General features: G+C 44.9%; 1 protein-coding gene across 1 annotated transcript in view; it reads right to left on the bottom strand.

The window, feature by feature from the left end:
- Positions 1 to 22642, bottom strand: part of AKAP12 (A-kinase anchoring protein 12) — a 71968-nt gene extending 49326 nt beyond the window's left edge. Inside the window, exon 1 of the mRNA XM_084890179.1 lies at positions 22319 to 22642. Within this exon, the coding sequence (XP_084746305.1) occupies positions 22319 to 22495 (177 nt within the window). The 5' untranslated portion in view covers positions 22496 to 22642. The remainder of the gene's footprint in view (positions 1 to 22318) is intronic.
- Positions 22643 to 27895: the final 5253 nt, after the last annotated feature.

The following is a 27895-nucleotide window of genomic DNA, read 5'->3' as shown; positions in this document are numbered from 1 at the left end:
AGTCAGGACCGCTATGGACCTCCACCAGGCTTTCCTCTGGCTTTGCCCTGCCCAGGCACAGTTCCCATCTCTCGGGTCCTAACAAGTGGGCTCATGTTCCAGCTCCCCCCAGCATTAATGGATCAAGTAATCGGAGAGGAGGTATCAGGGGTAAAGCTTCAAAGAACCTCCATGAGACCCCGGCCACGAGCCCCTCATTTTAGAGAACCCCATTCTGGCTCTCCTCTACCAGCCTTCCTATTCCCTTCAGGAACCAAGAGGGCAAACCTACCTGATATTAACATCTCACCCGCCCTGTGGCCCAAGACTCCAGTTCCCAGGGGCATCCCTAGGCCAGGGGCCAGCCAATGGGCATTTGCTATGGTGGAGGATGCGGGGAGGCACAGAGCATGGACAGCGGGCTGGACAATCACGTGCGTGTGTGGGCTGCCCCTCGGGTGTAGGGGCAGCCAGGAGAGGGAAGAGGACACGCTGCCTGCATCACCACATTCTAACACGGAGGATCTAGGGGCTACGAATTCTAACCTCAGGCCTGGACTGGAGGTCGTTTCGAAGGTTTAGTTGCCAAGGTAGGAGGATGTAGTACCTAAACCGCAAAGGTAACTAAGAGGATGACAGGAATTAACATTTGTAAAGGGCCTTCAATAGCCCCTGGACCACAGTAGGCATGATGTGATAAGACAACACCAGGGAATACAATCTCAACACAATCACTTTGGTTTTCCCAAGAGTAAGAAAAGCTTCTGGGTGTGGGCATTCTCGGCCACTGAGGTAAGACAGGTACGAATGAGGAATTTAGAAACAATGAGGTGAGTTTTGATGAAGAACACTTTAAATCTCGCTGTCCTAAGCTAAGTCGTGAACGAGACACGGTCTCTGAATAACCAACACCAAAAACACCACTGCACTATCACATTCACACAGTATGGATCCCCAAAATTATTTTCAACACAGACGTTAACATGGAATTAATTCATGAGGGCTTTTCAAATATTAAGTATGAAAATCTACATCTCGTCATTGTAGATTTTAAATAAAATGCAAAAGATGGATAAATCCTACTATCCCTCTTCCATAATAGTAACAGAAATGTTTCATCCTGGCTAAGAAACACACACTCGCACACACACACACACACAGCTAGCTATTCCCTAAGGATAAGACTTAATATGTCTCATATATTTCGAAGACTAATGCTTTATTTAATATTTGGAAAACTACTCGGTGCCAAGTGAACCAATACAGTTGAAAAATAAATTCTTACAAAATCCACACATTACTCTAAAATTTGTTCGTATGTATACTCTTATTACCATTTAAAATGCCTTTTTATATTTGTTCAAAAAATAACAAAGCTCAAGGAGACTGGATCTCTAGCCCTGTTTAAATATAGTACACCAAAGAAAACGGTTAAATAGGAGGCAATGAGAGTCTACGTGTGGGTTTAAGTCTTCCTATTTTGTTAAGGCACCTAGTTAGTTTTTAGATCTATGCATTAACTCATTCAACACATATCTATTGAACGTCTATTATTTATTAAGCAAAAAATTTAAGGCAAAGGAGTTTAACAGGTATCATTTCAACTTATTTCAAGTCTAGAAAGCTCTCCCGTTGTAAACGTCTCAATGTTTAAAAACGGTATACCCAGGAGCCCTCTGTGCATTCATTTTGCATCTTAAAACGTGTTTTTAAAGGAGTTAAGGCCCAGAAAGTGTGTTTTTATCTGTATGGGCGTGAGGATCGTCTCCACCCTGAAGAGATGAACCCCAGGCTCTCTTTTAAACGAGGAGCACGCATTCTGCTTAGTAAGGCATTCCAGCCGGTGGAACATTTATAACTGACAAGCATTCCTGGCAGCCCCATCGATAATAGCGTTGGCTCAGCCTCTCCATCTGCTGCGATGGAGACCCCGAGCCCCGGCCTGCCTGCGAACCCACCTTGAAACAGCTGCAGAGGTCATGACCCCTAGGAAAGAACGGGTTCATTTTCTGCAAGATTCCATAAGGTGCTGCATGGCTTTTAGGCCGGCTTGTTTTCCTGTTAGCTAAGTGTCCAAGAGCAAGATGGGCTTTCCATGGCTGACACCAGCATGTGCCTGTGCAAACGCATGCACAGAGAACTCCTCCTCATCACCGCCAAGAACACGCAGTCCTGGAATTCGTCTCTAAAAGACGTGTCTCTGTTGTTTTTCTTATTGAATACATAAATCAATAAAGGGACTATGGCACCAAGGGGCTAGCTAACTCTTACATAAAGGCGTATGATTGTGATGGAGCACAATCGGTGACCTCCTGGGGGAAGGGGGGAGGGATAAAAACGGTGGGAAGTAAATTCCTCCAAGTGGCAGGTCCCCGGGGGGCTGTGCTCCTGGAGCCACGCCCAGCCGGCCGCTTCCCTTTGTGTGAGCTGCGGTGACAGTCAGAGCCGGAGCCACCGCATCCCTGCTCCTCCCTGCAGGCTGACTCCCCGGCATGCTGACGAAGCTAATGCAGGCCCATCGGCCACACCTTCTCAGTTCCACTCAAGCATGAACTGAAACAGAAACCTGCCACTGACTGTCCTGGCACCTTGGAAAATGTCTTCATCACTTTCAACGCGAAGCCAGGCCTTGCAGGCAGCATCTGCATGTCCAGGGCCTTCCTGGCTCCAGGAAGGAGCTTGCCACCATGACTGGAACCAACAGACACCGCGCTCTTCACAGTAACTCTGACCGCTTTAGCTTTTTGCTCCATTTACATTTTGGGATTAAAAGAAGCGTCCAGGAACGTGCGTGGAAGGTAAAAGGTTAAAACATAAGATCTGTCGTGTTCTGCTGATCGCTGCATTTCAAGGTCTCGTTAGGCTCCACATAAACGTCAGGCTCCATCCTAATTTCTTTTTTATTTTATTTTATTTTATTTTATTTTATTTTATTTTATTTTATTATTTTTAAATATATTTTATTGATTTTGTACAGAGAGGAAGGGAGAGAGATAGAGAGCTAGAAACATCGATGAGAGAGAGTCATCGATCAGCTGCCTCTTGCACACCCCCTACTGGGGATATGCCCGCAACCAAGGTACATGCCCTTAACCGGAATCGAACCCGGGACCCTTCAGTCCCCAAGCCGACGCTCTATCCATTGAGCCAAACTGGTCCCGGCCTAATTTCTTTTTTTAATCCTAACTTTATTTACACACCAGTCGGAACAATTTCTTAGCCACCCGTGGTTAGGCCGACACAAACCATCAGCGGTGTCATCAAGGAATAATTGTGTCCAATCTCATTTTTGTTATTTACGAGCTATTTTTCCTGCAAAGATGAATGCGAGACAATTCAACAAAACCGGTCTAGATGTCTCGATACCAAGAACAGTTTTCCAAGTCGGGGCAGTATTCTGTGGGTCTCATCTACACCAAGTCCTTCAGCAAAAATCAGAATGAAAAGCAGCCCTCCTGCAACCCTAGGCTGGAGTGGAAGACACACAACTTGGCTCAGGAAACAAATTTCGGGGACAGATGGCAGGAAGGTAACTGCAAAAGCTGGCTCCTCCCAGCGACAGGCAGCGTAAGGTTTGTGTTTAGCATCCAAATGACTAAGTCACCACACAGCAGAGCATCGTGACTTAAAAACCACCGTAAGGATTCATTCAAACGTCTTCTGCAGCAAAAGGTGGATTTTAGAAATGTGATATCTTCTCGCATGGGGTTTCTCGGGGAAGGTTTCAGTGAAGCTGTTTTGTTTATCGCCTTCTCGGAGGGTAAATTCATTTTTCAAAATTCTGTTTTTCGGATTGTTGGGTTGGCTTCAGGCTGCACATTCTTAGCCAGAATACACCTCCCTGTTTTCTATGATTTTTAAAAAAATTAATGTCAGAGAGGAAGCGAGAGATAGAAACATCAATGATGAGAATCACTGATTGGCTGCCTCCTGCACACCCCAAACTGGGGATGGAGCCCACAACCCAGGCGTGTCCCTGACCAGGAATCGAACCAGGAACCTCCTGGATCATAGGTCAACGCTAAACCACTGAGCCACGCTGGCCAGGCCCTCTTGTCATTTTTTATTTGACAATTTAAGGAGAAAGGTCAGTGCCCAAGAGTAAACAGTGATGCAGCACACTGGCTGACAATCGCCGAGGTAACGCGATCAGCACCAGAGGCTCACCTTATACTGGTACAGGTCAGACAGGTTGTGAACCTGGCTTAGAATTCATCACACACACACACACACACACACATACACACACCCCTTCATACCATTGCTTCTACCAACCTGAGCTGTGTGTGTGTGAATTTAATGCGTTTGAAGCTAGACACTATCTATAAAATCGTGCACTGACAGGCACTGTCACATTCGTTCCTTTTTTCTAAGAACATATAAAAAGCCATAATGGTTATGTTAGATGGGAACTCCCTATTTTCTCCACGACTTTCTGATCTTTCAAATTTCCATATTTAAAATGGTTAAAAACCCTTACCTGATTTGAAACAGGACTTCATTTTGTTTTGTCTCATCATGTAATTCATAACTTCCTTCAGGGAGAAAAATCAACAATTCTGACAAAATATTTCTGATGCACTAAAGACATTAAGATCTGCCCAGCAGGTGTGGCTCAGTGGTTGAGCGTTAATCTATGGACCAGGAGGTCATGGTTCATTTCCCAGTCAGGGCACATGCCTGGGTTGCAAACTCGATCCCCAACGCAGGAGGCAGCCGATCAATGACTCTCTCTCGTCACTGATGTTTCTACCTCTCGCACCCTTCCCCTTCCTCTCTGAAATCAATGAAAATATATATATATTTTTAAAAAGATATTAAGATCTGCTATTGCAGTGAGCACTCCCTGCCCTCCCCCAAATCCTCCCGTTCCTGCGCATCGCCTCTCACACCTGGGGTCCTCAGGGTAACCATCTCGATCCCGCCGCTCTTTTAACCAGTCTAATAATAATTACTTAGCCATTCCGTTATTTGATTAACTGTCCCTACCCAGGGGAGTCTTTGAATTGGCATAGAGATTTCTTTCTATGAAATAGATTTTGAAATAAAAATTGGAAGTATGTTCATAACCTTATTATTGGGGGAGGAGGGAATTTAACTTCAAGGGAAAAGAGAGGGTAAAAAGGAAAAAGTCTTCTACATTCTACATCTAAATGCCAGATGTAGAAATGTAGAAAGGATGATGGATGAGAACCATCTTGCAACCCCCGGTGTGAGTCAGGCAAGGACCATCAATGGATGCTGAAACAGTGGCAACGGAACAGTGGGCATCCAACGACCAGATCACCCCAGGGGGACGGCATACCTTCCTGATGGAAGGATCTGGTGGGAGCCCTGATCAAACCACCAAGCTCCCCGTCCCTCGCGGGGCGACAAGGCTCCTGCTGCGATGGAACAGGGAGGTGTATCTGGCTAAGAATGTGCAGCCTGAAGCTCAGCATAGAAAAGCCAACCTGACAAAGTCACTGTGCGAGAAACTGGCCTGGGAGCCTAGTAAAAAATAAATCCCATGAAAACAAGAAGGCAGGAAAAGGATTCTAGTTTAAGAGAGTTAAAACAAAACAAAACATAACAACAAAATTTTGGAACCCTGATTAGATTCTGAACCCAATTTTTAAAATGTATTTTTATTGATTTCAGAGAGGAAGGGAGAGGAAGAGAGAGATAGAAACATTAATGATGGGAAGGAATCATTGATGGAATGACTCCTGCACAGCCCCTACTGGGGACCGAGCCTACAACCGGGCATGTGCCCTTGACAGGAATCGAACTCAGGACCCTTGAGTCCACAGGCCGATGCTCTATCCACTGAGCCAAACCAGCTAGGGCCTGAACCCAATTTTTTAATGCTAGTATAACAAGTTTTTATGGTATAACAAGGGAAGTTTGAATATGGAGTCTGTATTAGACAGTGCCATGAATGTTATGTGCATTATCTATCAATAAAACTATTGCAAAAAAGAAAAGGCTGCTTTAATTGATATACATAAATTTAACTTTGTCCCTAAAACATAAGCTTTTTGACTAACTCCACTTTCCTACAGATTTAAATTCAGACAACATCATCCAATAAGATTTTTTAAACTAAATCCAGGTTTTGTAACCAGAAATATTACATACATGTTTATATTATATTAAACTGTATCTTATTTTAAAATGTTTTATTTATTTTAGAGAGGAAGGGAGAGAAAGAAGAAATGTCTATGTGAGAAACGTCGGTTGGTTGCCTCCTGCCCACACCCTGAACCCACGACCTGGGTACATGCCCTGACTGGGAATCGAACCAGCAACCTTTCGGTGCAACCTGAACTTAGCCACACCAGCCAGGGCTAAACATGTATCTTGAACATGCATTTGGATAGCATGCTATCTTCATGTAGAATTTATGGGCAAAAGAACCTCCTAGGATTTTCCATTAAGTATACATCTTCTTTTATAATCTTAGCAAGCAAGACTAGTCAACTGAGTCAACTGTTTTAAATATGTAACATTCAAGCACTAATAGGTCTTTGTCCCTTGTCCTCAAGTGTCAGCAGTCCATCCAAGCCTTCTTCACCAGACCATTGGGCCATGTTCCACACTGATGTCTCCATTGCCTTCCTCTCTCTCATCCAGCCCCTTCTGTCTACCACTAGGGTTCCTCAGAGAACAGCCTCCTCTCCACCTGCCCGAGGCTGGAAACAGGGAAGAGAACAGACGGTATGGATCTGAGGTGGGTACCCTCAAGGGAAGGGGCAGAAGACAATGAGCTAGAGGTGCCCAGGAGGAGAGGTGGGTAATTTCAGGACGCAACAGCACATGATGTCATGGAAGCCTGGACAGTGGCCAAGGCATCTCAGGAGAGCTTGTGGAGTAAAAAGTAAGAAACACCCATGGAAGGAATTTAGTATGTGTGAAATGATGCTTCAAAGAGCAGTTCTGCATGAAGACAGGATACAAGGGGTCTGAGCTGGAGAAAGCCCAAAGTTGCTGCTGGTTCACTCAGGATTTCTCTTTTATGGAGGAGGAGGAGGTGGGCAAAGTGGACAGAGAAATGCTGTTCTTGAGAGGGACCTGTCCAACACATAGATGTGTACGTGGGTCTGAAACGTGGTGAACAGGACTGAGTGTTAAAACCCTGGGCGAGGACAAAGTGCCCTAAGCACGGTGCCTTGATCTCAGCTGGCACATCAGCTGGGAGTTGACCTTTGGGAGATGACCTCAGGGTGGAAAGGTGTTTAAAACAGAATGGAGTTCAACACGTGACATAGGATGGATGATGCTCGAGAGGGCAGGAGAGCAGAGCAAAACGGGAGGGGAGAGCATGGTCACTGCATGGGCCTGGCATTCAGGGAAAAGGAGGAAAATGAGGCACTGGTTCTCATGTAGGGCTATGGCCTGCCTCCAAACCCAAAGAGCGCTTATTAGTTCATTCTCTACAGACTTCCACCTACAAAGCAGAGACACAGGCACAGCACACAACCAGCACACCCTTCCCACCCCTCACTCCTGCCAAGCCAGTGCTTCGCGTGACAATAAGCACCAGAAGTTACACTGAAGAAAGGAATCAAGCTCTCGCCCATGTGGCTCAGTGGATGCAGCGTCGGTCTGCAGACTGAAAGGTCTGGGGTTTGATTCTGGTCAAGAGCACATGCTCGGGTTTCGGGCATGCAGGAGGAGGCAGCCAGTCAATGACTATCTCTCATCACTGATGTTTCTATCTTTCTCTCCCTCTCCCTTCCTCTCTGAAATCAATAAAAATATATTTTAAAAAAGGAGTCAATAAGTGGGTATATTAAACTTTCTGGGTATATATATATGCTAATTTTTTAAATAAACCATTTTAGTAAATATGTATTACGAAGGAGGAATCTTATGCCTACATTGAGTTGCTTCTCTTTATATGGCCTAAAGCAATCTTAAAAGATGAGCCCTACACAGATTTTTAGATTTTTACAAAGAAGCAACTTTCTTAAAAATTTAGCTGAGTTACAATCCCAGAATGGAGTTATTTGCTTTGATCAGGCTCAGGGGGGGGGAAAAAAAGATCAGTGTCTCTCTCAGCTTCTTATCCGAAGCCGAAATAAACCAGCTGGTCAGCTCATAGCAAAGGAATCATAAGCTTTGGGCATTTTTCCTTCTTCATGACCATAAAAAGCAACAAACGGGTGACATTTCCTTTTACTCTTTTTTGCCAGAGGAAGAATTTGCAACTCCATTCAAGAAGGCTCTGCTTTGACCTCCCCCATCTCTCCCCCGCCCCGTCCATTCCCCGCATCTTCCTTCAAGTTCCCATACAGTTACAATTCCTCCAGTCTTCCCTGCAGGAGCTGGAAACGGATTGGGGAACACAATTGTTTATAGCATTTAACTCCACAGTAGCCTAATTGTCTCTGGCCCCAGAAACCACGGAGGAGGGAAAGTTTGAAGGCATAATGTGGCGTGCACTGGGTGTTTAGCCCTAAGAGCGCTTAATGAAGTACCATAGAAATTGAGTCTATAAACAGTTATTAGACTCACTGCGGACCGAAAATACAGAGTCTGCCCGCTGCGATTACAGGCAGTCCTCGGGTTACCTCCGGCTCGATGTATGCCATTTCGTGGTTATGTCACCATCTCCCCTTTATTTATTTAAAAAAAAAAAAAAGTTCCATCGTTTTGACGTATGTACATATATGTGCTTTACGTTTTTTATTATTTATTGACCACAGGTAAAGGTCAGGAACTGTTACCTTTCTTTTAAATTTTTTTCACTGTGTCACTGCATGACTGCTGTGTCTGTACCCATGTGAGTGACAAAGGTGCTTATGTAGGTGGGTTCCGACTTAACGGTGAAAATCGTGTTACGTTGTGCCTAGGAAAGGATCTCCGATGGAACCCGAGGACCTGCTGTATCTGGATTATTGAACAATGAAATGAATTCCAAGTGTACTCTAGCCCCCAAATTTCAACAATCCTTAACGGTTGCCTCAATTTTCTACTTCTTTCTCTCACCCCTCCTCAAATGTTGATGGAACGGAAGATATAAAGATTCTGAAAAGTCCTGCAGTTGAAACTTTTCCTAGGCTATTTCTTACTCAATATCTCTCCAAGTAGAATGAGGCTCACATTTTTATTATTTTAAATATTATTTTTTTATTCCTCTCAAGTATCTCATTCTCCAGAAATTCTCCATGAATTCCATTCCATCTTAGCTCAGGCTACTGTGACAAAGTGCCAAGGCCCGGTGACTTAGACAGGGGCTCCCGGGGCTGAGCTGGTTCCTGGTGAGAGCTCACTCCCTGGTTTGGAGACGGCCTTTTCTCGGTTATAAGAAAAGTTCTTCTGTGTCTTCCTTATAAGGACACGAATCCCATGACTGTCCTTATAATCCGTCCTCATGACCTAATCACCTTCCAAAGACCCATCTCCTAATGGCGTCACATCGAGGGTTAGAGGTTCTGCATGTGCATCTGGGGGGGACACCAGCATTCGGCATACAGCACCCTCCTGCCAGCTCCCCTGGCACACAGCATGTGGTCTCTCGCCTTTGGGACCTGTCATGTGTGTGCCTCTTGTTCAGCACTTAGCTACATCTCCCAGCATGCTTTCCAGGCTGGCTGGGTGGCTCAGGTGGTTAGAACATCACCACCATATGCCAAGGTTGTGGGTTCAATCCCCGGTCAGGGGTACATACAGGAATCAAACAATGAATGCATAAATAAGTGGAGCAACAAATTGATGTTTCTCATTCTATCCCACTCTTTTGTCCTCTCTCTCCCTCTCTAAGATCAATAATAATAATTTTAAAAAATTACACACACACACACACACACACACACACACACTGAGTGGCCAGATTATTATGATCTCTGAACGCATAATAATCTGGCCTCTCAAAAAAAAAAATTATATATATATATATATATATATATATATATATATATATAATAGAGGCACAGTGCATGAATTTGTGCATGGGTGAGGTCTGGCCAGCCTGGCCAGGGGGAGGGGCCATGGGCGGTTGGCTGGCCTGCCTACTGGTCAAACTCCTGGTTGAGGGGACAATTTGCATATTAGCCTTTTATTATACAGGATATACACTGAGTGGCCATATTATTATGTGTTCAGAGGACATAATAATCTGGCCACTCAGTGTATATATTTGGTTTCTACAAGTTAAATCCACAATAGGCCATGAGCATTAAGGTCAAAGGTAGTTATAGGGAACTCAGTGGGTATCTTGTAGTTCTTAACACTAGTCCGCAAAAAAAAAAAAAAAAAAAAAAAAGACCCCCAGTTCATTTAAAAGGAGCTTTCTACTTTTCCTTTTCTCTCTACTTACTCTTTAAATTAATATTTATTCTAAGATCATGCAATTAAGAAAAAATGCTGATCAATTGTGGTTTTCTGGTCACCATTCTATAGCCTCACCTTTTGATTTATTTCTGGTGTGGGGGGCGCAGGCCCATCTGTCACTCTTCAGTGCAGCCCTCCGCGGGGCTGGAATGCATCCAGGCACCTCATCTGCCTAAGACTGCAGCACCAGGGACGCAGGGCTGAACACAGGGCGCGCAGCCACCGCCTGAGAAACGTGCTCCGAGGCTGCAGGACTCTCAACCATGACCTACTTCCCGAAGGCTGCGGCATTCTCCTCATTCCTCAGGTCCTGGAGGACTGGGGAGCGGGCCCAGCTCCAGGAGTGACTGAGATCTCCTGTCACTGTTCCAGTCCCAGATCGCACTGCGGGTCCTGTTTGGTCACCACGGAGCCTCCGTTCCAGGCAGCACCTCTTGAGCACTCCAAGGACCCCAATGTGTCCAGAATGAGTATCCAAAGAATAACCAATCTTCGTTTTAATCAATCAAAGACAAACTGTGTATATTGTAAAAAAACAAAAACAAAAACAAAAACAGATCCAAAACTGCCATCACATTGAATTTAAACTCCGGAAGGCTTTACAAAGAAAAAAAAAAAAAATCAGATATTAAAACCAATCAGCTGGGTTTTGGCCCCATTACTTACTATGAACTATTTTTTGTTTAAATTTTATATACTATCGCCCTAGCCAATTTGGCTCAGTGGATAGAGTGTCGACCTGCGGACTGAAGGGTCCTGGGTTTGATTCTGGTAAGGGGGATATGCCTGGGTTGCAGGCTCCATATCCAGTGAGGGGAATTCAGGGGGCAGCTGATCAAATATTCTCTCTCATCATTGATGTTTCTCTCTCTCCCTTCCTCTCTGAAATCAATAAAAATGTATTTTTTTTTTCTTAAAAAATTTATACACTATTTTTCATCATGATTGGAGAAAAGATCTTGATAATCAGGATTGGTTTTAGTGGTGACATTTTTTTTTTTACTGCTTTTCAGTAACTTAATTCCTATAAAACAGAGCAGAACCAGAACAAAATTTTCCATTTAAATATTTACATTAACACTATAGGAGTCAGGGGACTCATGTCTAAATATTGGTTACATGTGTCCTTTCTGAAATAATTCAGAAAAATTCATCGTACAGAGACTGCCTAATTCTCAGCAATTCCCTGTAGATTATAATTCTACCCCCTCCCTCCAATTTACAGTTGTGCATACCAATGGTAACTTCAAAGTAGACAGACCACGTCGACCATTGAACCTTGCCCAGCATTCCGTATGCTACAGGTGTGGGCAACACTGTTTTACACATATACCCAAGTGAGAGATCATTTCAAACACAAGTTCCTTAAGAGGTATTCTCCAAGGAGTATGAAAAAAATTATCACCCAGAATGAAAGTCTTAAAAAAACAATAAAAACCATCAAGCCTGTCAACGATCTTATTTATTCAATGCATCCCAGAATTTTAGAGAGTAAGGCTAATCATCCAGGGGGGAAAGAACCATGCCTTCCGGAAGGATGGCCAGAATCGGGTAGTGACGACAGAGGAGTGATTGTGCAGCTGACAAAGCCAGAGCCGGTGACGGCTCAATTCAATAAGAAATCACCCTGACCGGTTTGGCTCAGTGGATAGAGCGTCGGTCTTCGGACTGAAGGGTCCCAGGTTTGATTCCGGCTAAGGGCATGTACCTTGGTTGTGGCCTCATCCTCAGTAGGGGGTGTGCAAGAGGCAGCTGATCAATGTTTCTCTCTCATCAATATTTCTAGCTCTCTATGCCTCTCCCTTCCTCTCTGTAAAAAAAAAAAAAAAAAAAAAAAAAAAAAAAAAAAAAAATTTAAAGAAATCATGGGCTCTGACATGAAGGAGCATCATCTTCCTCTGAACAACAGACGAAAGGGCACACACTCGAGGTGGAAAGAATGACAAAGAAGAAAGATAAATAAAGACAAACATTCCCCAAGATGCCTGCTTTCTTGGCCTACAAAGGCAACGCAAGGCAACCATGAGGCTCCTTCACGTTCAGGCGGACACAGCGGTGCTGGGAGGAAATGGCCACTGTGGCCCGATGAAGCAGTGGTCCAACTGCTGTTCAACCCAGGGGGTCTGGTTTGTCGTCTTTCATTGGTATTCATTTTTGGTTTCCCCTTCTCCATAGACCCCTTTCCTGTGGGAAGTGGTTAGGAGATCTTGACGGACTATTTTTATTTTATTTATTTATTTATTATATATATATTGTATTATTGATTTTTTTTTAGAGAGAGGAAGAGAGAGAGATAGAGAGCCAGAAACATCAATGAGAGAGAATCATCCATCAGCTGCCTCTTGCACACCCCCTACTGGGGATGTGCCCACAACCAAAGTACATGCCCTTGACCAGAATCGAACCTGGGACCTTTCAGTCCACAGGCCAACGCTGTATCCACTGAGCCAAACCAGTTTCGGCCTAACGAACTATTTTTAATGTGTAATCTTACTTCATACCAACAGCTCCATCAGTGCTATCATCTCTTAGTCTGGGATACTAAACTACCTTCCGCTCTGATCCCACACCCACCACCCTCCTAGCCTGGATTGCCCCGATCGAAGCCCGGGTCTCTGCCCTGACACAGACCGCTATTAGAGAAATGGCTCTGATCTCGCCATCGCCTACAAACTCTTCTTTCAAGTCCTAAGTTGCTCCTACAAGCGACGGTTCCCTTGAAAAGAGAAATCATGGTTGGCAAAGGTTTACACAGCAACAGACAGTTGAAGCTGGCCTCCTGACGGGGGCGCTCTTGTCTGATTATTGGGGAAACTGAGGTTCTCAGTATCCGAGTCTGGAAGCCTCGGTATTTCCGACTGGCCCCCCAGGCAAGTGTCTATTCCCTGCCCCCAGCCCTGCTGCCCCTACTCATTCACGTCTGATACACACGTCTGCCATATCGTGGAAATGTTTGCGGACCCAACCTCCCAGTCACCGCTCCTGTCTCACATCACCCCGCCCCCCTCCGGCAGAGGTCCTCCTCATCTCGTGTGAGCTTACCTCCCCGGAGTCCATCAGCCACGCAGGTGGCATTTCTGTACCTTCGCATTCTTTTCTATCCAGAACCTTCCCTGGCTCTCTGCTGCCTGTACAGCTCTTACAATGAACGACTGGTTGCAACTCTTCTTTTTCTTTTCAAATTAATTTATTTTTAATTTCTTTATTGATTAAGGCATCACATATTTGTCCTCATTCCCCCCATTCCCATCCCTCTTATTTTCCATCCTCTCTCTGTTACTCCCTTATAAGCATTCAGCCCCGTCATATGTCATGTGCTTTCTGGTCTCCCAACCAAACGGCCCTGTATCTGCAGCATTCCGGAGTATTCTCTCTAAAGCAGTTATCTGGACGAGTCACTGAGGAGACACGTGCTGACTAATGGCTATTTTTTCTATTGGCCCTCCAATTATTTCAATCCTGGGACCCTCTGAAATTACCTAATTATAAGGTGCACAAGGGTAACACTATGTGGTCTTATGCTGTTATCTCTCAAAGAATCTAGTCCATTGCCTTTCGTATGGTGAAGTGGTTAGGAGATATTTAATTGACTATCTTAATGCATAATGTTATTACATACCAAGAAAAACAATTTTATAAGATAACACCTGCTTCCCAGTTTTTTACATTTACGTAGATATAAATTTATCAGCAGAGGCCAGGGTAACACCTCAAAGGTAGAATATGAAAGCATTTTATTATATTTTTAAAAATATATATTTATTAATTTCAGAGAGGAAAGGAGAGGGGAGAGAGAGAGATAGAAACATCAATGATGAAAGAGAATCACCGATCCGCACGCCCCCTACTGGGGATCAAGCCTGCAACCCGGGCACGTGCCCTAGGCCGGAATTGAACCCAGGACCCCTCAGGGCAAATATGAAAGTATTTTAAACCACGGACTTGCTATTATAATTGATTAGATTTGTAGTCAGTCCCTTGATGCTTTAAACTTAGTGTACAAAAAGACAGCAGGAAAATTTTAAAAGTAAAGTGAAATCAATAAACAGAATTACACATATATGGCAACTCAAGTTTTAACAGGAAGGACTTTTAACCAGTAGCACTGGAACATCAGGTAACCATACAGAAGACAAAGTTCGATCTCTCCCTCCAGACATACAGCCGTCACATTTCTGGTGGATGGAAGAGCTCAGTATGTGGAAGGGAAAACGTTCATTTTTTAGGACAGAGCTCTGAAGTTCTCCCTTTGTCTCCGCAGTTCCCAGCACAGTTCCTGAGCACAGACACCAGCAAAGAAGTGTTTACGGAATCAAGATTGCACAGTGATAAGCCTGGGGAAAGCCAGACCCTGATCTGATCTGCAAGGACTTGCTTAGGTTTTAAGATTTTGTCACAGATTTTTGGAGCAGCCAAAGGCCATAAAGTAAGCCCTCGGCTACATCTACTTATCTAGCAAAAAGGAAGTTTAGAATTAATCAATGAGGGAAAAGGCTTAAGAGACAAGCAGAGGGAAACGAAAACAGTGAACACTGACAAGTCGGTGCTTCTCGCTCAGGAAGGATAATAGCATCTGATTCCGCACCTATTCACCCTGAACAGCACATTCTTTTTAGAAAACCTCTACCAACAACAGCACGCTTGCTTTTGACACAAGAGAATAAAGGAATGAAATGATGTAGGAGGAATATTTTCCTTTGTTTATGTGAGAAGGGAAATACCTAACCACTCTTCATACATCATCGAAGCCCTCCCTCCCACCCACACTAGCTCCAACCTCCATCAGTCTGTGCTGTTGTCGTCTTGGCCTGGACCACCTGGCCCTGGCCCTTCAGCAGCTCCTACCCCCTACATTCCTTCTTAAGACCATGGTGGCCACACCAGGCAAATCAGAATATGGGAGAACATGAAGGCTACGGAATCTCAGTCCTCCGATGGGCAGACTTTCTGATTCAATGCATCTAGGATGGACCCAGGGATGTCTTTCAAAAGCTCCTTGGGGGGTTCAATTGAACAACCAGGTTTGGGAAGAGGGAAAAAAACAATCTCTCAACACTCCCACAGTTTACAATGTCTGCATATAACAAACAGAACGCTGGACAACCAGTTGTAGTGACCCTTAACTGTGGCTGGTCTCATTTACTAATCAAATAAAACTGACATTTTATTATACCTGGTTACAGTTTAACAGAATACAATTGCAGGGCTTCTCCCCATTTTTTTTTTTTTTTTTAAACATCATGGAGAAACTGTAGGGAAGACTAAAACGATTGAACTAGAATCAATACTTATAGTAAGAGAAGCAATAGTGTCTAGGAAAGATCCCGAAGTTTCCAAAGCTTTGAACACCTACCGTTTTCTGGGAAATCACATTTATTCCAGTTACCCTAGCCAGGCCATCATCTGTTAGGAGAATGAGAAGGGACAAAGCCCAGGGGAATTGGATTTCTGTGACCCTCAATCCCTGTTTCCAACATGTATGTCATGGATCAGAAGTATGAAGAAATTTCTGGCAACTAGATTTTAGATTGTTCCCAGAGGGGAACATTTTAAATTGATAGCCTAAAAAGTAGGTCATTGTCTAAACAAATAAAATTAAAGACAGTTTACTAACTTGGGAAGAAAAAGGAGTCAAGAGAGTAGTCCCTCAGTCACTTTTTTTGCTCTTAAACTTGCCCTATTTTGAGTAATTTCCGGAGGGAAAGTCACTTAAAATAAAGAGTGCCTTTTATTTAATGCTCTGAAAGCCAGTCCAGTTCCTGACTGGGTGCCCAATATACATGACAAGGCACTCAACCTCATCATTAAAAATGCACCAAGGAAATTCAAGTGCCTATTGAGGTACCGACCGACCAGTATTAGAAAATCTGTGATGCATTGAGGCAAAGGCTTTGGAAAGTGATGCTGACCTCCTAGGCAGTAGAGATGCAAAGTGGAAGAATCTCTTCGTGAAGAGATTCAACAAGGGCTATCAAAATTGAAAGTGAAAATAAATCCTCTGATCCAGCAACTCCACTTCAGAAATCTACCCTAAAGATACACTTGCACACTTACAAAGATATCTGAACTAGGATATTCCTTCCATCAATTTAATATAGCAAAAGATTAGGAAAATATAAATATAAAAACGGGGGATTGGTTAAATCACTGTGGTACTTCAACCCATAAAGGAGAAATTTATGTACCTAGCCATTAATAAGAATAGGGGTAGGTCTTTTTTTGGGAGGTGGGGTGGGGGGGTAGATCTTTATGTTCTGATATGAAAAGATATCCAATACCTAAAGTAACAGAATATATATAATACTACAGGCCTGGTGCATGAAATTCATGCACTTGTGGGGGATCTCTCAAGCCTGGCCTGCACCCTCTCATGGGGAGTGGGCCTAAGCCATCAGTTGGACATCCTTAGCATTGCCAAGGAGACAGGAGAGACTCCTGCTGCACTCACCAGCCTTGAACCTGGCCTCTGGTTGAGCACTGACCACCAGGGGGCAGCTCCTGTATTGAGTGTCTGACTCCTGATGGCCAGTGCATGTCATAGCGACTGGTCATTCCGCCATTCAGTTAATTTGTATATTAGCCTTTTATTATATAGGATGATCCTATTTGTTAAAGATGGAACTATTTTTATTTATATCCTTGCCTATGCATAAAGTTTTTGAAAGAATAAGCAAGAAACCACCAATACTGATTTCAAACAATGAGTATTTGAGGGGTTGAAAAGAATAGGTAACTTTCACTTTTTACCACATTCCACAAATTGAGGTTCTCAACTATGAACATTAAAAAAAAAAACAACCAAAAACATTAAACAAATCCTGTTATGCAATGCCTTTAACTAAGTCATTTTAATAAAAGTAAACAAATGCTTTTGATCATCCTATAAAGCTTTTACAATTAAAAACTGATATGAGATCTACAGTCAGCTTTAAATAAGTAAGCTCCATTATTCATGATAAGAGATATGAAGGCAGGTATGATTGAAATTATTCAATTATTTTAACACCCCAATCCTTTTTATTAGATTTACTAATGAGAAGGACACAAAAGGATGATCATAAAAATCCTACCCTTATCCCAGCCTGTGTGGCTCATCAGTTAAGTGTTGACCTATGAGCTAGGTCATGGTTCCATCCGGGCCAGGACACCTACCTTATTAGGGGGTGTACAGGAGGCAGCCAATCAATGACTCCCTCTCATCATTGATGTTTCTAGCTTTCTCTCTCCCTTCTTCTCTCTGAAAGAGATATATTTCTTTAATTTATTTTTTAATCCTACCCTATATTTGTAATATGGTGCTAATTTGCAGGAAAATGGCCTGAAATCTAATTAGACAAATCAAATAATTATAATTATAGATTTTTCAAGAATTTATTGAATATATGCTTACATATAGTGCTTCTCCCTTCCAGAACCCAGTTTCCCCCATATTTTTTCCATTGAATTCTTTTAAAATTAAATCCAACTTATTCTGAATTGTAAGAGAACGAAGAATTGGATTTGAGGATATTTAAGACTATCCTTTCATGAGTTAAAAGTACTGACTATGTTTTTCTCAGAATTCAAAGTGCTCTAACTACTCATTTCTCACTTCATGAATGACTACAACATATAAGGTTAGAGAGGTCTAGGATAAGCACCATTTAATTTGGTTTTCCTTTCTTTGGTGTTCTACAACACTATGTGTTAAAGCTGATAAAGAAGAGGAAAAAAACACCTCTATTAAAATACCTTTGAACATAAGACATTTATTTCCATTTTATTCAGCATCCTGTAAGACACCAAACTAGAAAGATTCTTATAAGATCAGTTTAAAGCTATCTAGGTACAGTGTTCAGTCAACCCAAATGGATGCAAAAGCATGCACACTGAGGCCTGTGCTTCGCAGAGGGAGGTATTTCAGGTGGAAATCTCCACTGGCCGCACCCATCTACCAACCTAAAGAGCTGCCACAGAGCCAAGGGTGGGGCCTGCAGTCCCCACAGCCTACGGCCATCTTAAGTGACCATCCTCACATCCCATCTCCAGTTTCAGGGCTGTGTTCCCATCAGATAGTAGCACCTTTTATAATCTGGCTAAAATCCACAAAACAGGGTAGCCACACGCATAAAAGCACCACTCTTGACACAAGGGTTTGTAAAAGAAAATGAAAAAGAAACGCCACTCTACTAACACACATATAAGTCTCGATCAATCCTCTTAAATGCCGGGCCCTTTTAGTGTAAAACTGGTGCCATCATCCCATCAAGGCCACCTTCAGTCTCCATCTTGTGAAACAGAGGGCAAGTGAGAGAAAGCACACCGCCACCTCGGGCTGGGAGAGGAATGACGAAATGCACTTGGCTCAATGGTCTGTTTTAATGCACGCAAGGCAGACATCCTTCAGTCTGCTAATCAGACAGAGCCTTCTAACTGAGCACAAGTTTATGCTTTGGTGATTCAGCTCTTGTAATCAAATGGGACCACAACGTGAAGGACTGACCCGAGTCCCCATCTTCCCACCCACCAAGGACACGGGCCTTGTGGTCACTGACCACTGTTCCATTCCTACTCCCGAAAAACACAGAAAGGCTAATGTAGAGGATGGTGACAGTCCAGACTTAGCCTGGAGCTTGGCTTCAGAATCAAATTTGTCATTTATATGCCATATACTCCACTCTCTATTGCCACCGGATTTAAAACACTCCTTGAAGACAAATTTTTAAAAACGGATGATTGAGGATTAATCCGAGGTTTTATTTACCTCTTGTGTTTGGCAGTCTAATATTCCTGCCCCTGTAGCCGCCAAAATAGCCAAGTCTCAAAATTAAGCCTGGAAAATAACGGACCAAGCCATTCCCTCCCAGAATTTACATATGAAGACTGTAAGAAAAATTGACCAAGAAGATAAGATTCCTTCCATTTATTGAAAAACACCATAGATAAAACCAAAACTTCTGCCTCAGTGCATCTGAAAGTTAAACTTGAGCAATCAAGCTTGATCTGATAGGAGTAACAACTCAATGAGTGTGACATCTTTTGATGTGTGAGCACTTACTCAGTGAGCAACTGGTAACTGAAATTAGCAGAAGAAAAGGAAAGTAAACTGGATTGCTAAACAGGCAACATGCACATGATATGAATATCCTTTTAGATGGGCGGGAGGGGGATGGGAGAGGGATCTGCTAACAGCCTTTAGTTAATCATCCACATTCTACTGGTGGGAAGGGAATGACGTATTAGTCTAAACCTGCCCCAGTGCCCACAGACCCAAACAAGAACGCTCAAGAGGCAATTCATAACTGGTCAATGAACGTAATTGATCTCATTTGAGCCACCTTCCTATGTGTGGCTACTATATTGGTTTATTTGATATCAAAGGCAATTCGAAATAACCTAGCATGCCACTCTCTCAAGAGAAATAGAAACCAAAGTCCCCAAATCTGAATGTTTGCCCAAATATTTATTATTTCTATTAATAACCAAACAGACTGACTTGACGTAATCACTGTCTGCTACCTGCGATGGATCATGATGAGAAGGTCACAGGTTCAATGGTAAGAAAATGAGATGAGCAGGGTGCTGCCCAACTCGAGTGCCTCTAATCAAAGCCAGGGAGCCAGTAGCATCCCTTCCTGAGAGCCCACTACGTGCCAGACAGCAGGCAACACCTGGGGGACACCCGTTATAAACAGCAGACATGGTTCCTGCCCTTGTGGGACATTCAGAAATGCTAAAAAAAAAAAAAAAAAAAAAAAAAAAAAAACCAAAAAAACAACCCACAAACAAAACACCAAAAAACTCAAAACATTAGTCAAGTCACTAAACCCACCAATGCGGAAACTGCTAGGGAGAAGGTCCATGGCATGGTGAGAGCCTAGATTGGCAGACAGAATTACTCCGAGGTCAGGAACCCGCGCTTACCAGGGTGAGGAGGGGAGGCGAGAGGCGCGTGCTGAGTCACTGCCCATCAGATTCTCTAGAAAAGACTTAGGTCTTCAAAACCTGAGAAATACATTTTGCTCATTGAGATGAAAAGCTGCCCGTTTTCCAAGGATACATGTAAGTGCACTGATTGCCTCCAAATTGATAACTGGGCAGCACGCCAAAAAGGCCAGTGATATTCTGGATGTCATTTAAGCCATTTTTTTTTTTTTTAAGGACAGGGTTTGGCTGTTTCAAGATGGTGGTGACCAGGAGAGAGGGAGAAGACTAAGATGCTGGAGACAAAGACATGAAGAGAAGGGAATCAGAAAACGGGAGGAATATTTTTACACGAACAAATTAGAATTTATTGGGAGGGGGGTAAGTACCATATTTCAGTGTGAAGTGCTAATAGGAGAATCTGAGGAGTCGTAAAAGCCACGGAAAAAATGAACCTGACCAAAAGCTTTAGCGATTACACACCAACATGACGTTCACTACTGGACTCTGAATACGGGTTGTGCAACCATTGGACCGTAGTTGGCATTAAAAAGCTATGTACAGTAAGGATGAAGATGTGACTCAGACCTCAAAGGGACGGTCCAGTCGCTAGGCCAAGGCTTAGGCACCTTACAAAAATCTATTGTACAATAGCTAAGCCAGGCGGTTAGTACTGGTTAGTATCTCCAACTATAGGGGCTATGGGCTTTTACAAGGATTTGTAAGTTAAAGACAGCAGGTAATCTAGTTAAGAGCAGTCTCAGCCCAACTAGACTGGGGCTTCTAAAGAGGTCAAGACCACGAGGCCATAGTTCTGTGAAATCTACCTAGATTTCAGCTCCTGTTCCCTATAAAAACACTTATCCAACCTGTTTACCTACGTATGCATGAAACATGTACTAAACATCAACACCCCTGCCCAGATGACTCTCAAAGCTCCTCATGTAATCTGTATCCTCAGATTCCACACGCGATTTGTTTGTTTATTTACATTAAATGTGGCTGACCACCTCTTCCTATGAGGGCATCCCAGAACAGGCTGGGCCAAGCTCTGGGAGGGAACGCACATGCTGGGAAATATTACCTAAAATCCAATGACAGGACCGAGTACAAACTTGGCTTCTGGAGCGGCCAAGAATGTGTATTTCAGCCCTGAAGCCTGAGACCATACAATGCAAACGTCCTAGCAGGTTCACTGCCTCCCTGGACAAGAGCACAGACCGCATCCTAAGAAAACTTCTAGCTCCGGGGTGTGTGTATCCAGCCGCGTCCACAGGCAATGCATGCCCTGAGCGGGAAGGAAACCTATCATTCCTTTTGGAAGCGCAGCGCCCGCCCAGCCCAGGTTTTCTCCGGCTCCGGGCGGCTGCACCCGGGCTTTCTCCGCAGCGGGAAGGCGGTGCCCGCCCAGCCGCCGCCGCAGCAGGAGGACCGGGTACCAGCCCCGGTGGCCGCGGGCTCAGCTGGAAACCAGGATGGCGGGCGGCGTGGCACCCATGGTGGCCGGCTCCCTGGACCCAGGGGTGGCCGCTCCCCGCACCCAGGGGTGGCCGGTTGGTGGGACCCAGGGGTGGCCGCTCCCCGCACCCAGGGGTGGCCGGTTGGTGGGACCCAGGGGTGGCCGCTCCCCGGACCCAGGGGTAGCCAGTTGGTGGGACCCAGGGGTGGCCTGCCCCCTGGACCCAGGGCAGCGCGGGCCCCGGCCCAGCAGCTGGCTCTCCGCCTCTGGGAGGGGCAGGGCCCCGGGCTCAGGACTCCGGGCCCCGGGGTCAGTCCCCCCGGCCTCCCCCGAGCCCAGCGCCCCGGACAGGGTGGCCGCCGCCGGCAGAGCGCGGAGGGAGGCCGGGGTGGTCTTGTGACGGCGGATGGCGCAGTCGCCCGCCCACAGCCCCGCCACAAAGGTGCGAGCCCGGCCGCGCTCCCTGCAGCTCGGGTTCCGCCCCGGCGCCCCCACCCGCCCCCGAAACCAACCACCGCCCGCAAAGAGGGGTTCGTGCGCCCGAGTTTGCAGATGGGCTGGCCGGGCCGGCAAGTTCTCGCAGGCAGAAACCAGAAGAAATCAGAGGGTCCCCCCCGCCCCCCATCCGCCTCCCGCGGCAGGTGGCCCGGCGCCCCGTACCTTGGCGGCGGGCTCCGCGGCCGCGATGCCGGGGTCCCCCGGGGCTCCCGCCGCCGCCGCCTCCGCCGCCTCCGCCAGCACCGGGCCGCCGGGCTGGGGCTGGGGCTCGGCCGGCGCCCCGCTGCCCGCCTCCGGCGGCTCCGGGCTCCGCTGCTCCGTGGAGCTGCCGGCGCCCATGGCTCCGGGGCTCTCCGCGCCTCTGCGAACGGAACGGCGGGGACAGCGAGGAGCGTGCGCCGCGGGTCCCCGAGCGCCTGCCTCCCGCTCCTCCTCCTCCGCCGAGCGCGCCGGGCCGAATGGAGGGGACGCGCTCGCAGCAAACTCCTTAAAAGAAAAAAGAGAGAGAGAGAGAGGGAGAGAGAGAGAGCCACCTCTTTGCCTCCTCCTCCTCCCCTCGTTTTCTCCCTCCCGGTTCTTCACAGGAGCGCCGCCCAGACACGCCTTGCAGCAGCATCTTCCCTGCACCCCCCCCCCCCCCCCGGCGCCGCCCCGTCCCGAAAGGAGGACCTGCGCTGGGGGTGCCCGGGATCGCCGATGGCGAGGGGAGACGGAGAAGGAGGGGAGGGCGGGCAGCCCCCGGGGAGATGGGATGGGTTCGCCGGGCGGATGAGAGGAGAGGTACCCAGGCGGGAGCTCCCGCAGCCGCCGGCTCTCAGCTCGCCCAGCAGCGCCCCCAGAGCCCCCTGCGCTCGCCCTCAGGCCCGGGTGGACTCCGGAGGCTTCGGATCCAGCCCCCGCCCCATCGGCACGGAGAGGCCAGCGCTCCGGCCGCCCTCGGGCCGGACCATATTAGGGCACCTCACGTGGCCGGCGCGGGGCTGGGGAGGTGCCCGCAGTCAGGCCACCGGTGAGGTGGGCCCGCGGCCCCCGGACTCCTGCGATCCCGAGCGGTGATGTCAGGCCGTGTCATCGGCCACGCCGGCCACCCTCTTTCCTTCCCCGGGGGACCGGGAAGTGAGATGATTACTGGAAAGGAGACCTGATGCCGGAGGTCCAGGCTAGGTCTGCCCCGCGCCATGCTGGCCAGGATGGGAGAGATCTTCATTTGCAGCCGTCCTGCTCCCCAGATAAAGGCTCCGAACAGCAGCAGCCTAAGGGGCTTGCTTTCCTCTCCCTCTCTCCTTCTGAAGGGCGTGTGTTACATGACTATAGCAGGCAGGCAATAAATATTTGAACGAATTTAAAATCTTAGCTGGGTTATTTGACACGTAAGCATGAAGGTGGTGGGGCTGCGAGAGGCATGGTCCCAGGTTTAACTAGCAAATTAAATGCCTTACTTTTCATAAATAGTTGGAATATTGGCATAGGATGCCAGATAAATATCCTAGATGCAGATTTAATACACTTTAACAGAGTTGATGTAAGCAGCAGTTCAGTCCTGGGATAGTTTGTGCCTAGTGTATGGTGTGTTAGTTATCAGAATAAAACTTTTCTGAATGCATCATTTTTATTTGAAGGAGTACATAAGGACCACGTTCTCTGGAATTTCACCCCTGAAGAAGCAGTATATTTGCCAAATGGTTGGTTTTCAGCATTTTTCAGCATTTCACCCATTTCAACTTAAATTTTGGCTGTGTAGGAAGCATTACTTATTCTGTACAGGCACGATGCAAAGCACTTTGTGTATGTTTAATCCTTACAACAGCCATCCTCTGACATCGGTCCTGGTATTCACTTTGTCAGTCAGTGGGAGTCAGCAGGCTCAGAGGCTTCACCGCGGGCAGATGGAGTTGTAAGGAGCGATCCCGCACGGAACCACACTTTATTCTCCCGAAGGAAGCTCCCCTGGGTTCTCTCTTCTCAGGATTGTCAGTGAAAAGTCGCATTTAGACCTCAGCTAGGATGTTCTGAGCTGGAAACACTGTTAAAGCCCATTTGATAACGCTTAAGCCAGCGCATCTGAAAATGTATCTGTAAATAGTACAAATACTATCAAAATTTCCCATTCCGTGAGATTACATTTATTCAGTTCTTGGGAAATTCTTAACAAAGCCTTTCTCATCTCCCAGCCCTTATAGACTGCAAGGTCGAAGATTTCAAGGCAACCATATACAACCCGCGTGCTGAGGAAGATTACCAACTACTGGGTTCGTGTTTCTTTTTCAGGCTGTGAAGATGCTTGTGTTCTTTTTGTTGTTGTTCATTCTCACCCGAGGATATTTTCCTATTGATTTTTAGGGAGAGAGAGAGAGAGAGAGAGAGAGAGAGAGAGAGAGAGAGAGAGAGAGAATGAGAGAGAGAGAGAGAGAGAGAGAGAGAGAGAGAGAGAGAGAGAGAGAGAGGAACACATCGGTTGGATGCATCCTGCATGGGCTCCCAACCAGGGCCCAGGCTGAGGAGGAGCCTACAACCAAGGTGCCCTTGAATGGATGGAGACCAGGACCCTCTGGTCTGCAGGCCGACACTCTATCCACTGGGCCAACCCAGCTAGGGCTGCTCTTATTTTTTAAAGGAAAATCTTATGTTTAAAAATGTGCACATCCTAGTTCTTTCTTGTCCGCCTGAAACAGCTCCATGATAAGAAGGTGTTAAGAATAACAGGTTCCTTTGTGGGTTCACACAAGCACACATATAACTCCCTTTGGTTTCTGACCAAAGAATCTCTTCTGTCAGACTTACAGATCGGTGTTACTCTTGACTGAGTTATTTTTGTTAAGAAGAGTGGTCATGTTATTTACTATGCCCAGCAATGAGATGTCCCAACCTTTTTGGATATTCTGTTAGAGCTTCAGAACATTACAAAGTTTGTTCGTTCATTCATTCACTCACTCACTCATTCTTTCAACACATACCTACTGAGGGCCTACTGTGTGCCTCAGAGGAAAGGCACCTGCTCAAGGCTCTGAATCATGTCCCCACCACTTTCTTTTCAAAGGTGTTGGAGACTCCTTGGGAGAGAATTGCTTGCCTTCGTGTCAGTGATGGCGAGGGAGGCAGCTGTTCTCTGTTTTCCACTTCTCAGTGCGAAGCTGGCAGTTGCCCTCAGTTCCCAGCAGCCCTTTCCTCCAAACAGCAGGCCGCAGGTGTCCCTGCTCGGCGTCTCCCGGGGGGCAGATGGGGGTAGAGTTGTTTTCCTGAGAGAATTAATGTTCTCATAAAAACAGCTTGTGATTTCTCAACAACAAATACGTGTTTCCCGCAGAGCAGGCTGAACGTGTTTTTAGTAACTTGTCCAGAACAGGTCACGTGAGATTTGCCCATAACATTTAGAGTCGTAGCCGGACACCGTGTACATGCACCAAGACATTTAAAAACGTGTCTTAAATGAATTCACAAACACGGAGCATTTCACAACAGTGCTGATACCACACCTTGAAGGAGCAATGATAATTAACGATTTTTACAACAGAATCTAAAAGCAACGCTTGACTCTACACCACAGATTCCTGCTCCAGCTACATTTCACTGTCAACTCTTCACCCTTGAAACTACCACTTATCACTTCTTTGTTTTAGCTAAATAAAGAGCCTACTTTTTTGGAACCAATTATTTACCTCAAGATATCTAAGTCATCTAAGAACCCAATTCCTACTTTCCTCTCCTGCATTGACTAATTATAAGGAAAAATAACTAGAAGAATTAGCAATTTTATTCGATTCATGTGTAACTAATATTCCAACATTCATATAGAAACTATAGAAAAAGTCACTATAGAAATTAAGGTCAAAAGCCAACCATCGATAGATATCCTCTATATATATAGTGTATATGCCCCAATATAGTATATATGCAAATGTTATTCTTCTACCTTTTAAGGAATGTGTTGCTTTGGGATTAACTATAAAGCCAGCCATTTGTGTATCTATTTCATTTATCAAGATTTAGAAGGAAACCTGACTTGGGGTGGTGAACACACAAACAATATATAGATTATGTATTAAAGAGCTATACATTAAGCATGTCAAACTCATGGTCCATGGGCTGCTTGCGGCCCACAACGAATATTTTTGTGGTCCAGCAAATATAACAGTATATAAGAAACATTTTTAGTAAAATTTTGTAACTTAATTTTTACAATATCCTGTTATGCATAATTATTAATAACGAACTACAATGTTCGCTAATGAATGATTACTATAATCCTGTTGCATTCATTTCCCTTACATGCTTTATGAGCAGGCACATTTCTCTCCACTAATACCAGCAGGGAATATTTTAGCAGCCGATTGCCACATCATTAGTCTTGTACTGACTCGTTTGGTGTGCACATCAAGAAATATTTCATTTTCAGAAAACAAGATAAATAGGTTTATTTGCATTACCCTTTCTAATATGTGCAATTATAATATTCAGTGTCTGGTAAGTTACTATTCAAGAAAAAATGAATTTGTATTAAAATGTCCTATTATTTTATTTATTTATTTTTTTAAATGTCCTATTATTTTGTTAACGATCACTTATTTATTTCAGCCCTTTGTATTCAGCATGTCTCTATGGAAATAAGCCTGCATTTCTAGGAAAATTGAAGCTTTTGTATTTTTGCGGCCCACATAAACTTAAACCTTGTTTATTTGGCCCGTGTTAGCCTTTGAGTTTGACATGCTCTGTATACACTAATCTTAAAATCAAATAAAAAATTGGCTGCTGATTCAAATCTAAGATTATGAGCCCAGGGGAATTAATCCTTTCATTTGTATTTATATACATTTTCATTATATTTTTCTAGCCACTGTGGAAGCCTTTACAGAAATAATTATTCACAGAAAACTAATTTAACATGCCTTCTGCCACTTCGTTCAAGATTATCTAAATATAAACAAATGAATGAATGAATGTAATTGAAAGGCATTCGCCAATAAGCCAATATTGTTCTGGCTCCTCCTTTTTCTAGAGTTAGGCTGCTCTAAGCCCACTTATTATGGGAACCAAGATCTGGCAAATGAGCCCTGGCCGGTGTGGCTCAGTTGGTTGGAACTCTTTCCTGTACTCCAGAGGATGGGTGGTAGATAGGTTTGATATCTGGTCAGGGTACATACCCAGGTTTCAGGTTTGATCCTCGATTGGGGCATGTGCTAGAAACAATTGATCAATGTTTCTCTCTCACATCTATGTTTCTCTCCCTTCCTCTCTCTAAAATAAAATTTAAATATTTTTTGATGTATTAAAAAAAAGACATGGCAAATGTGAGAATTTCCCAGGACACACTTTTGGAGGGTACCTGAAGGTGCCTGGAAGGTTTCTACACTCCAAGGCAGAGCACCTTATGGTAACCCTCAGAATTTCAAATACTTTCACAAATTCCAAAGGGGTTTCATAAGTAACCAACATTAAAAAAAACATTTTTTTAACATATTAATTCAAAGAACTTTTATTGAGTTAATTGCCAGCCAAAACACCTGGGACTTGTCAAAGCTAGAAACTGTGGTTTCATAAGTCAACATTGCTTACTCAAAAAAAGGACATTATAGAGACAAACACTGTAAACTATTGAGAGGTTTTAATGTTCCTCTATCAGCGTGAAGCCCTTTGTGAATTTTAATCTCAGATCTGCTATGTGCTCTCTATGACGTCAAAATATATTTCAATTATCTTTTGCATGTAATTAAGAACCCAATAAAAAGACCAATGCTTGACCTG

The sequence above is a fragment of the Pipistrellus hanaki genome (assembly GCF_964339955.1).
Source record: "Pipistrellus hanaki genome assembly, chromosome: 7".
In the NCBI taxonomy this organism is placed as follows: domain Eukaryota; kingdom Metazoa; phylum Chordata; class Mammalia; order Chiroptera; family Vespertilionidae; genus Pipistrellus; species Pipistrellus hanaki.
The sequence above is the reverse complement of the archived record's forward strand: the minus strand, read 5'-3'. Positions and strand labels throughout refer to the sequence as shown.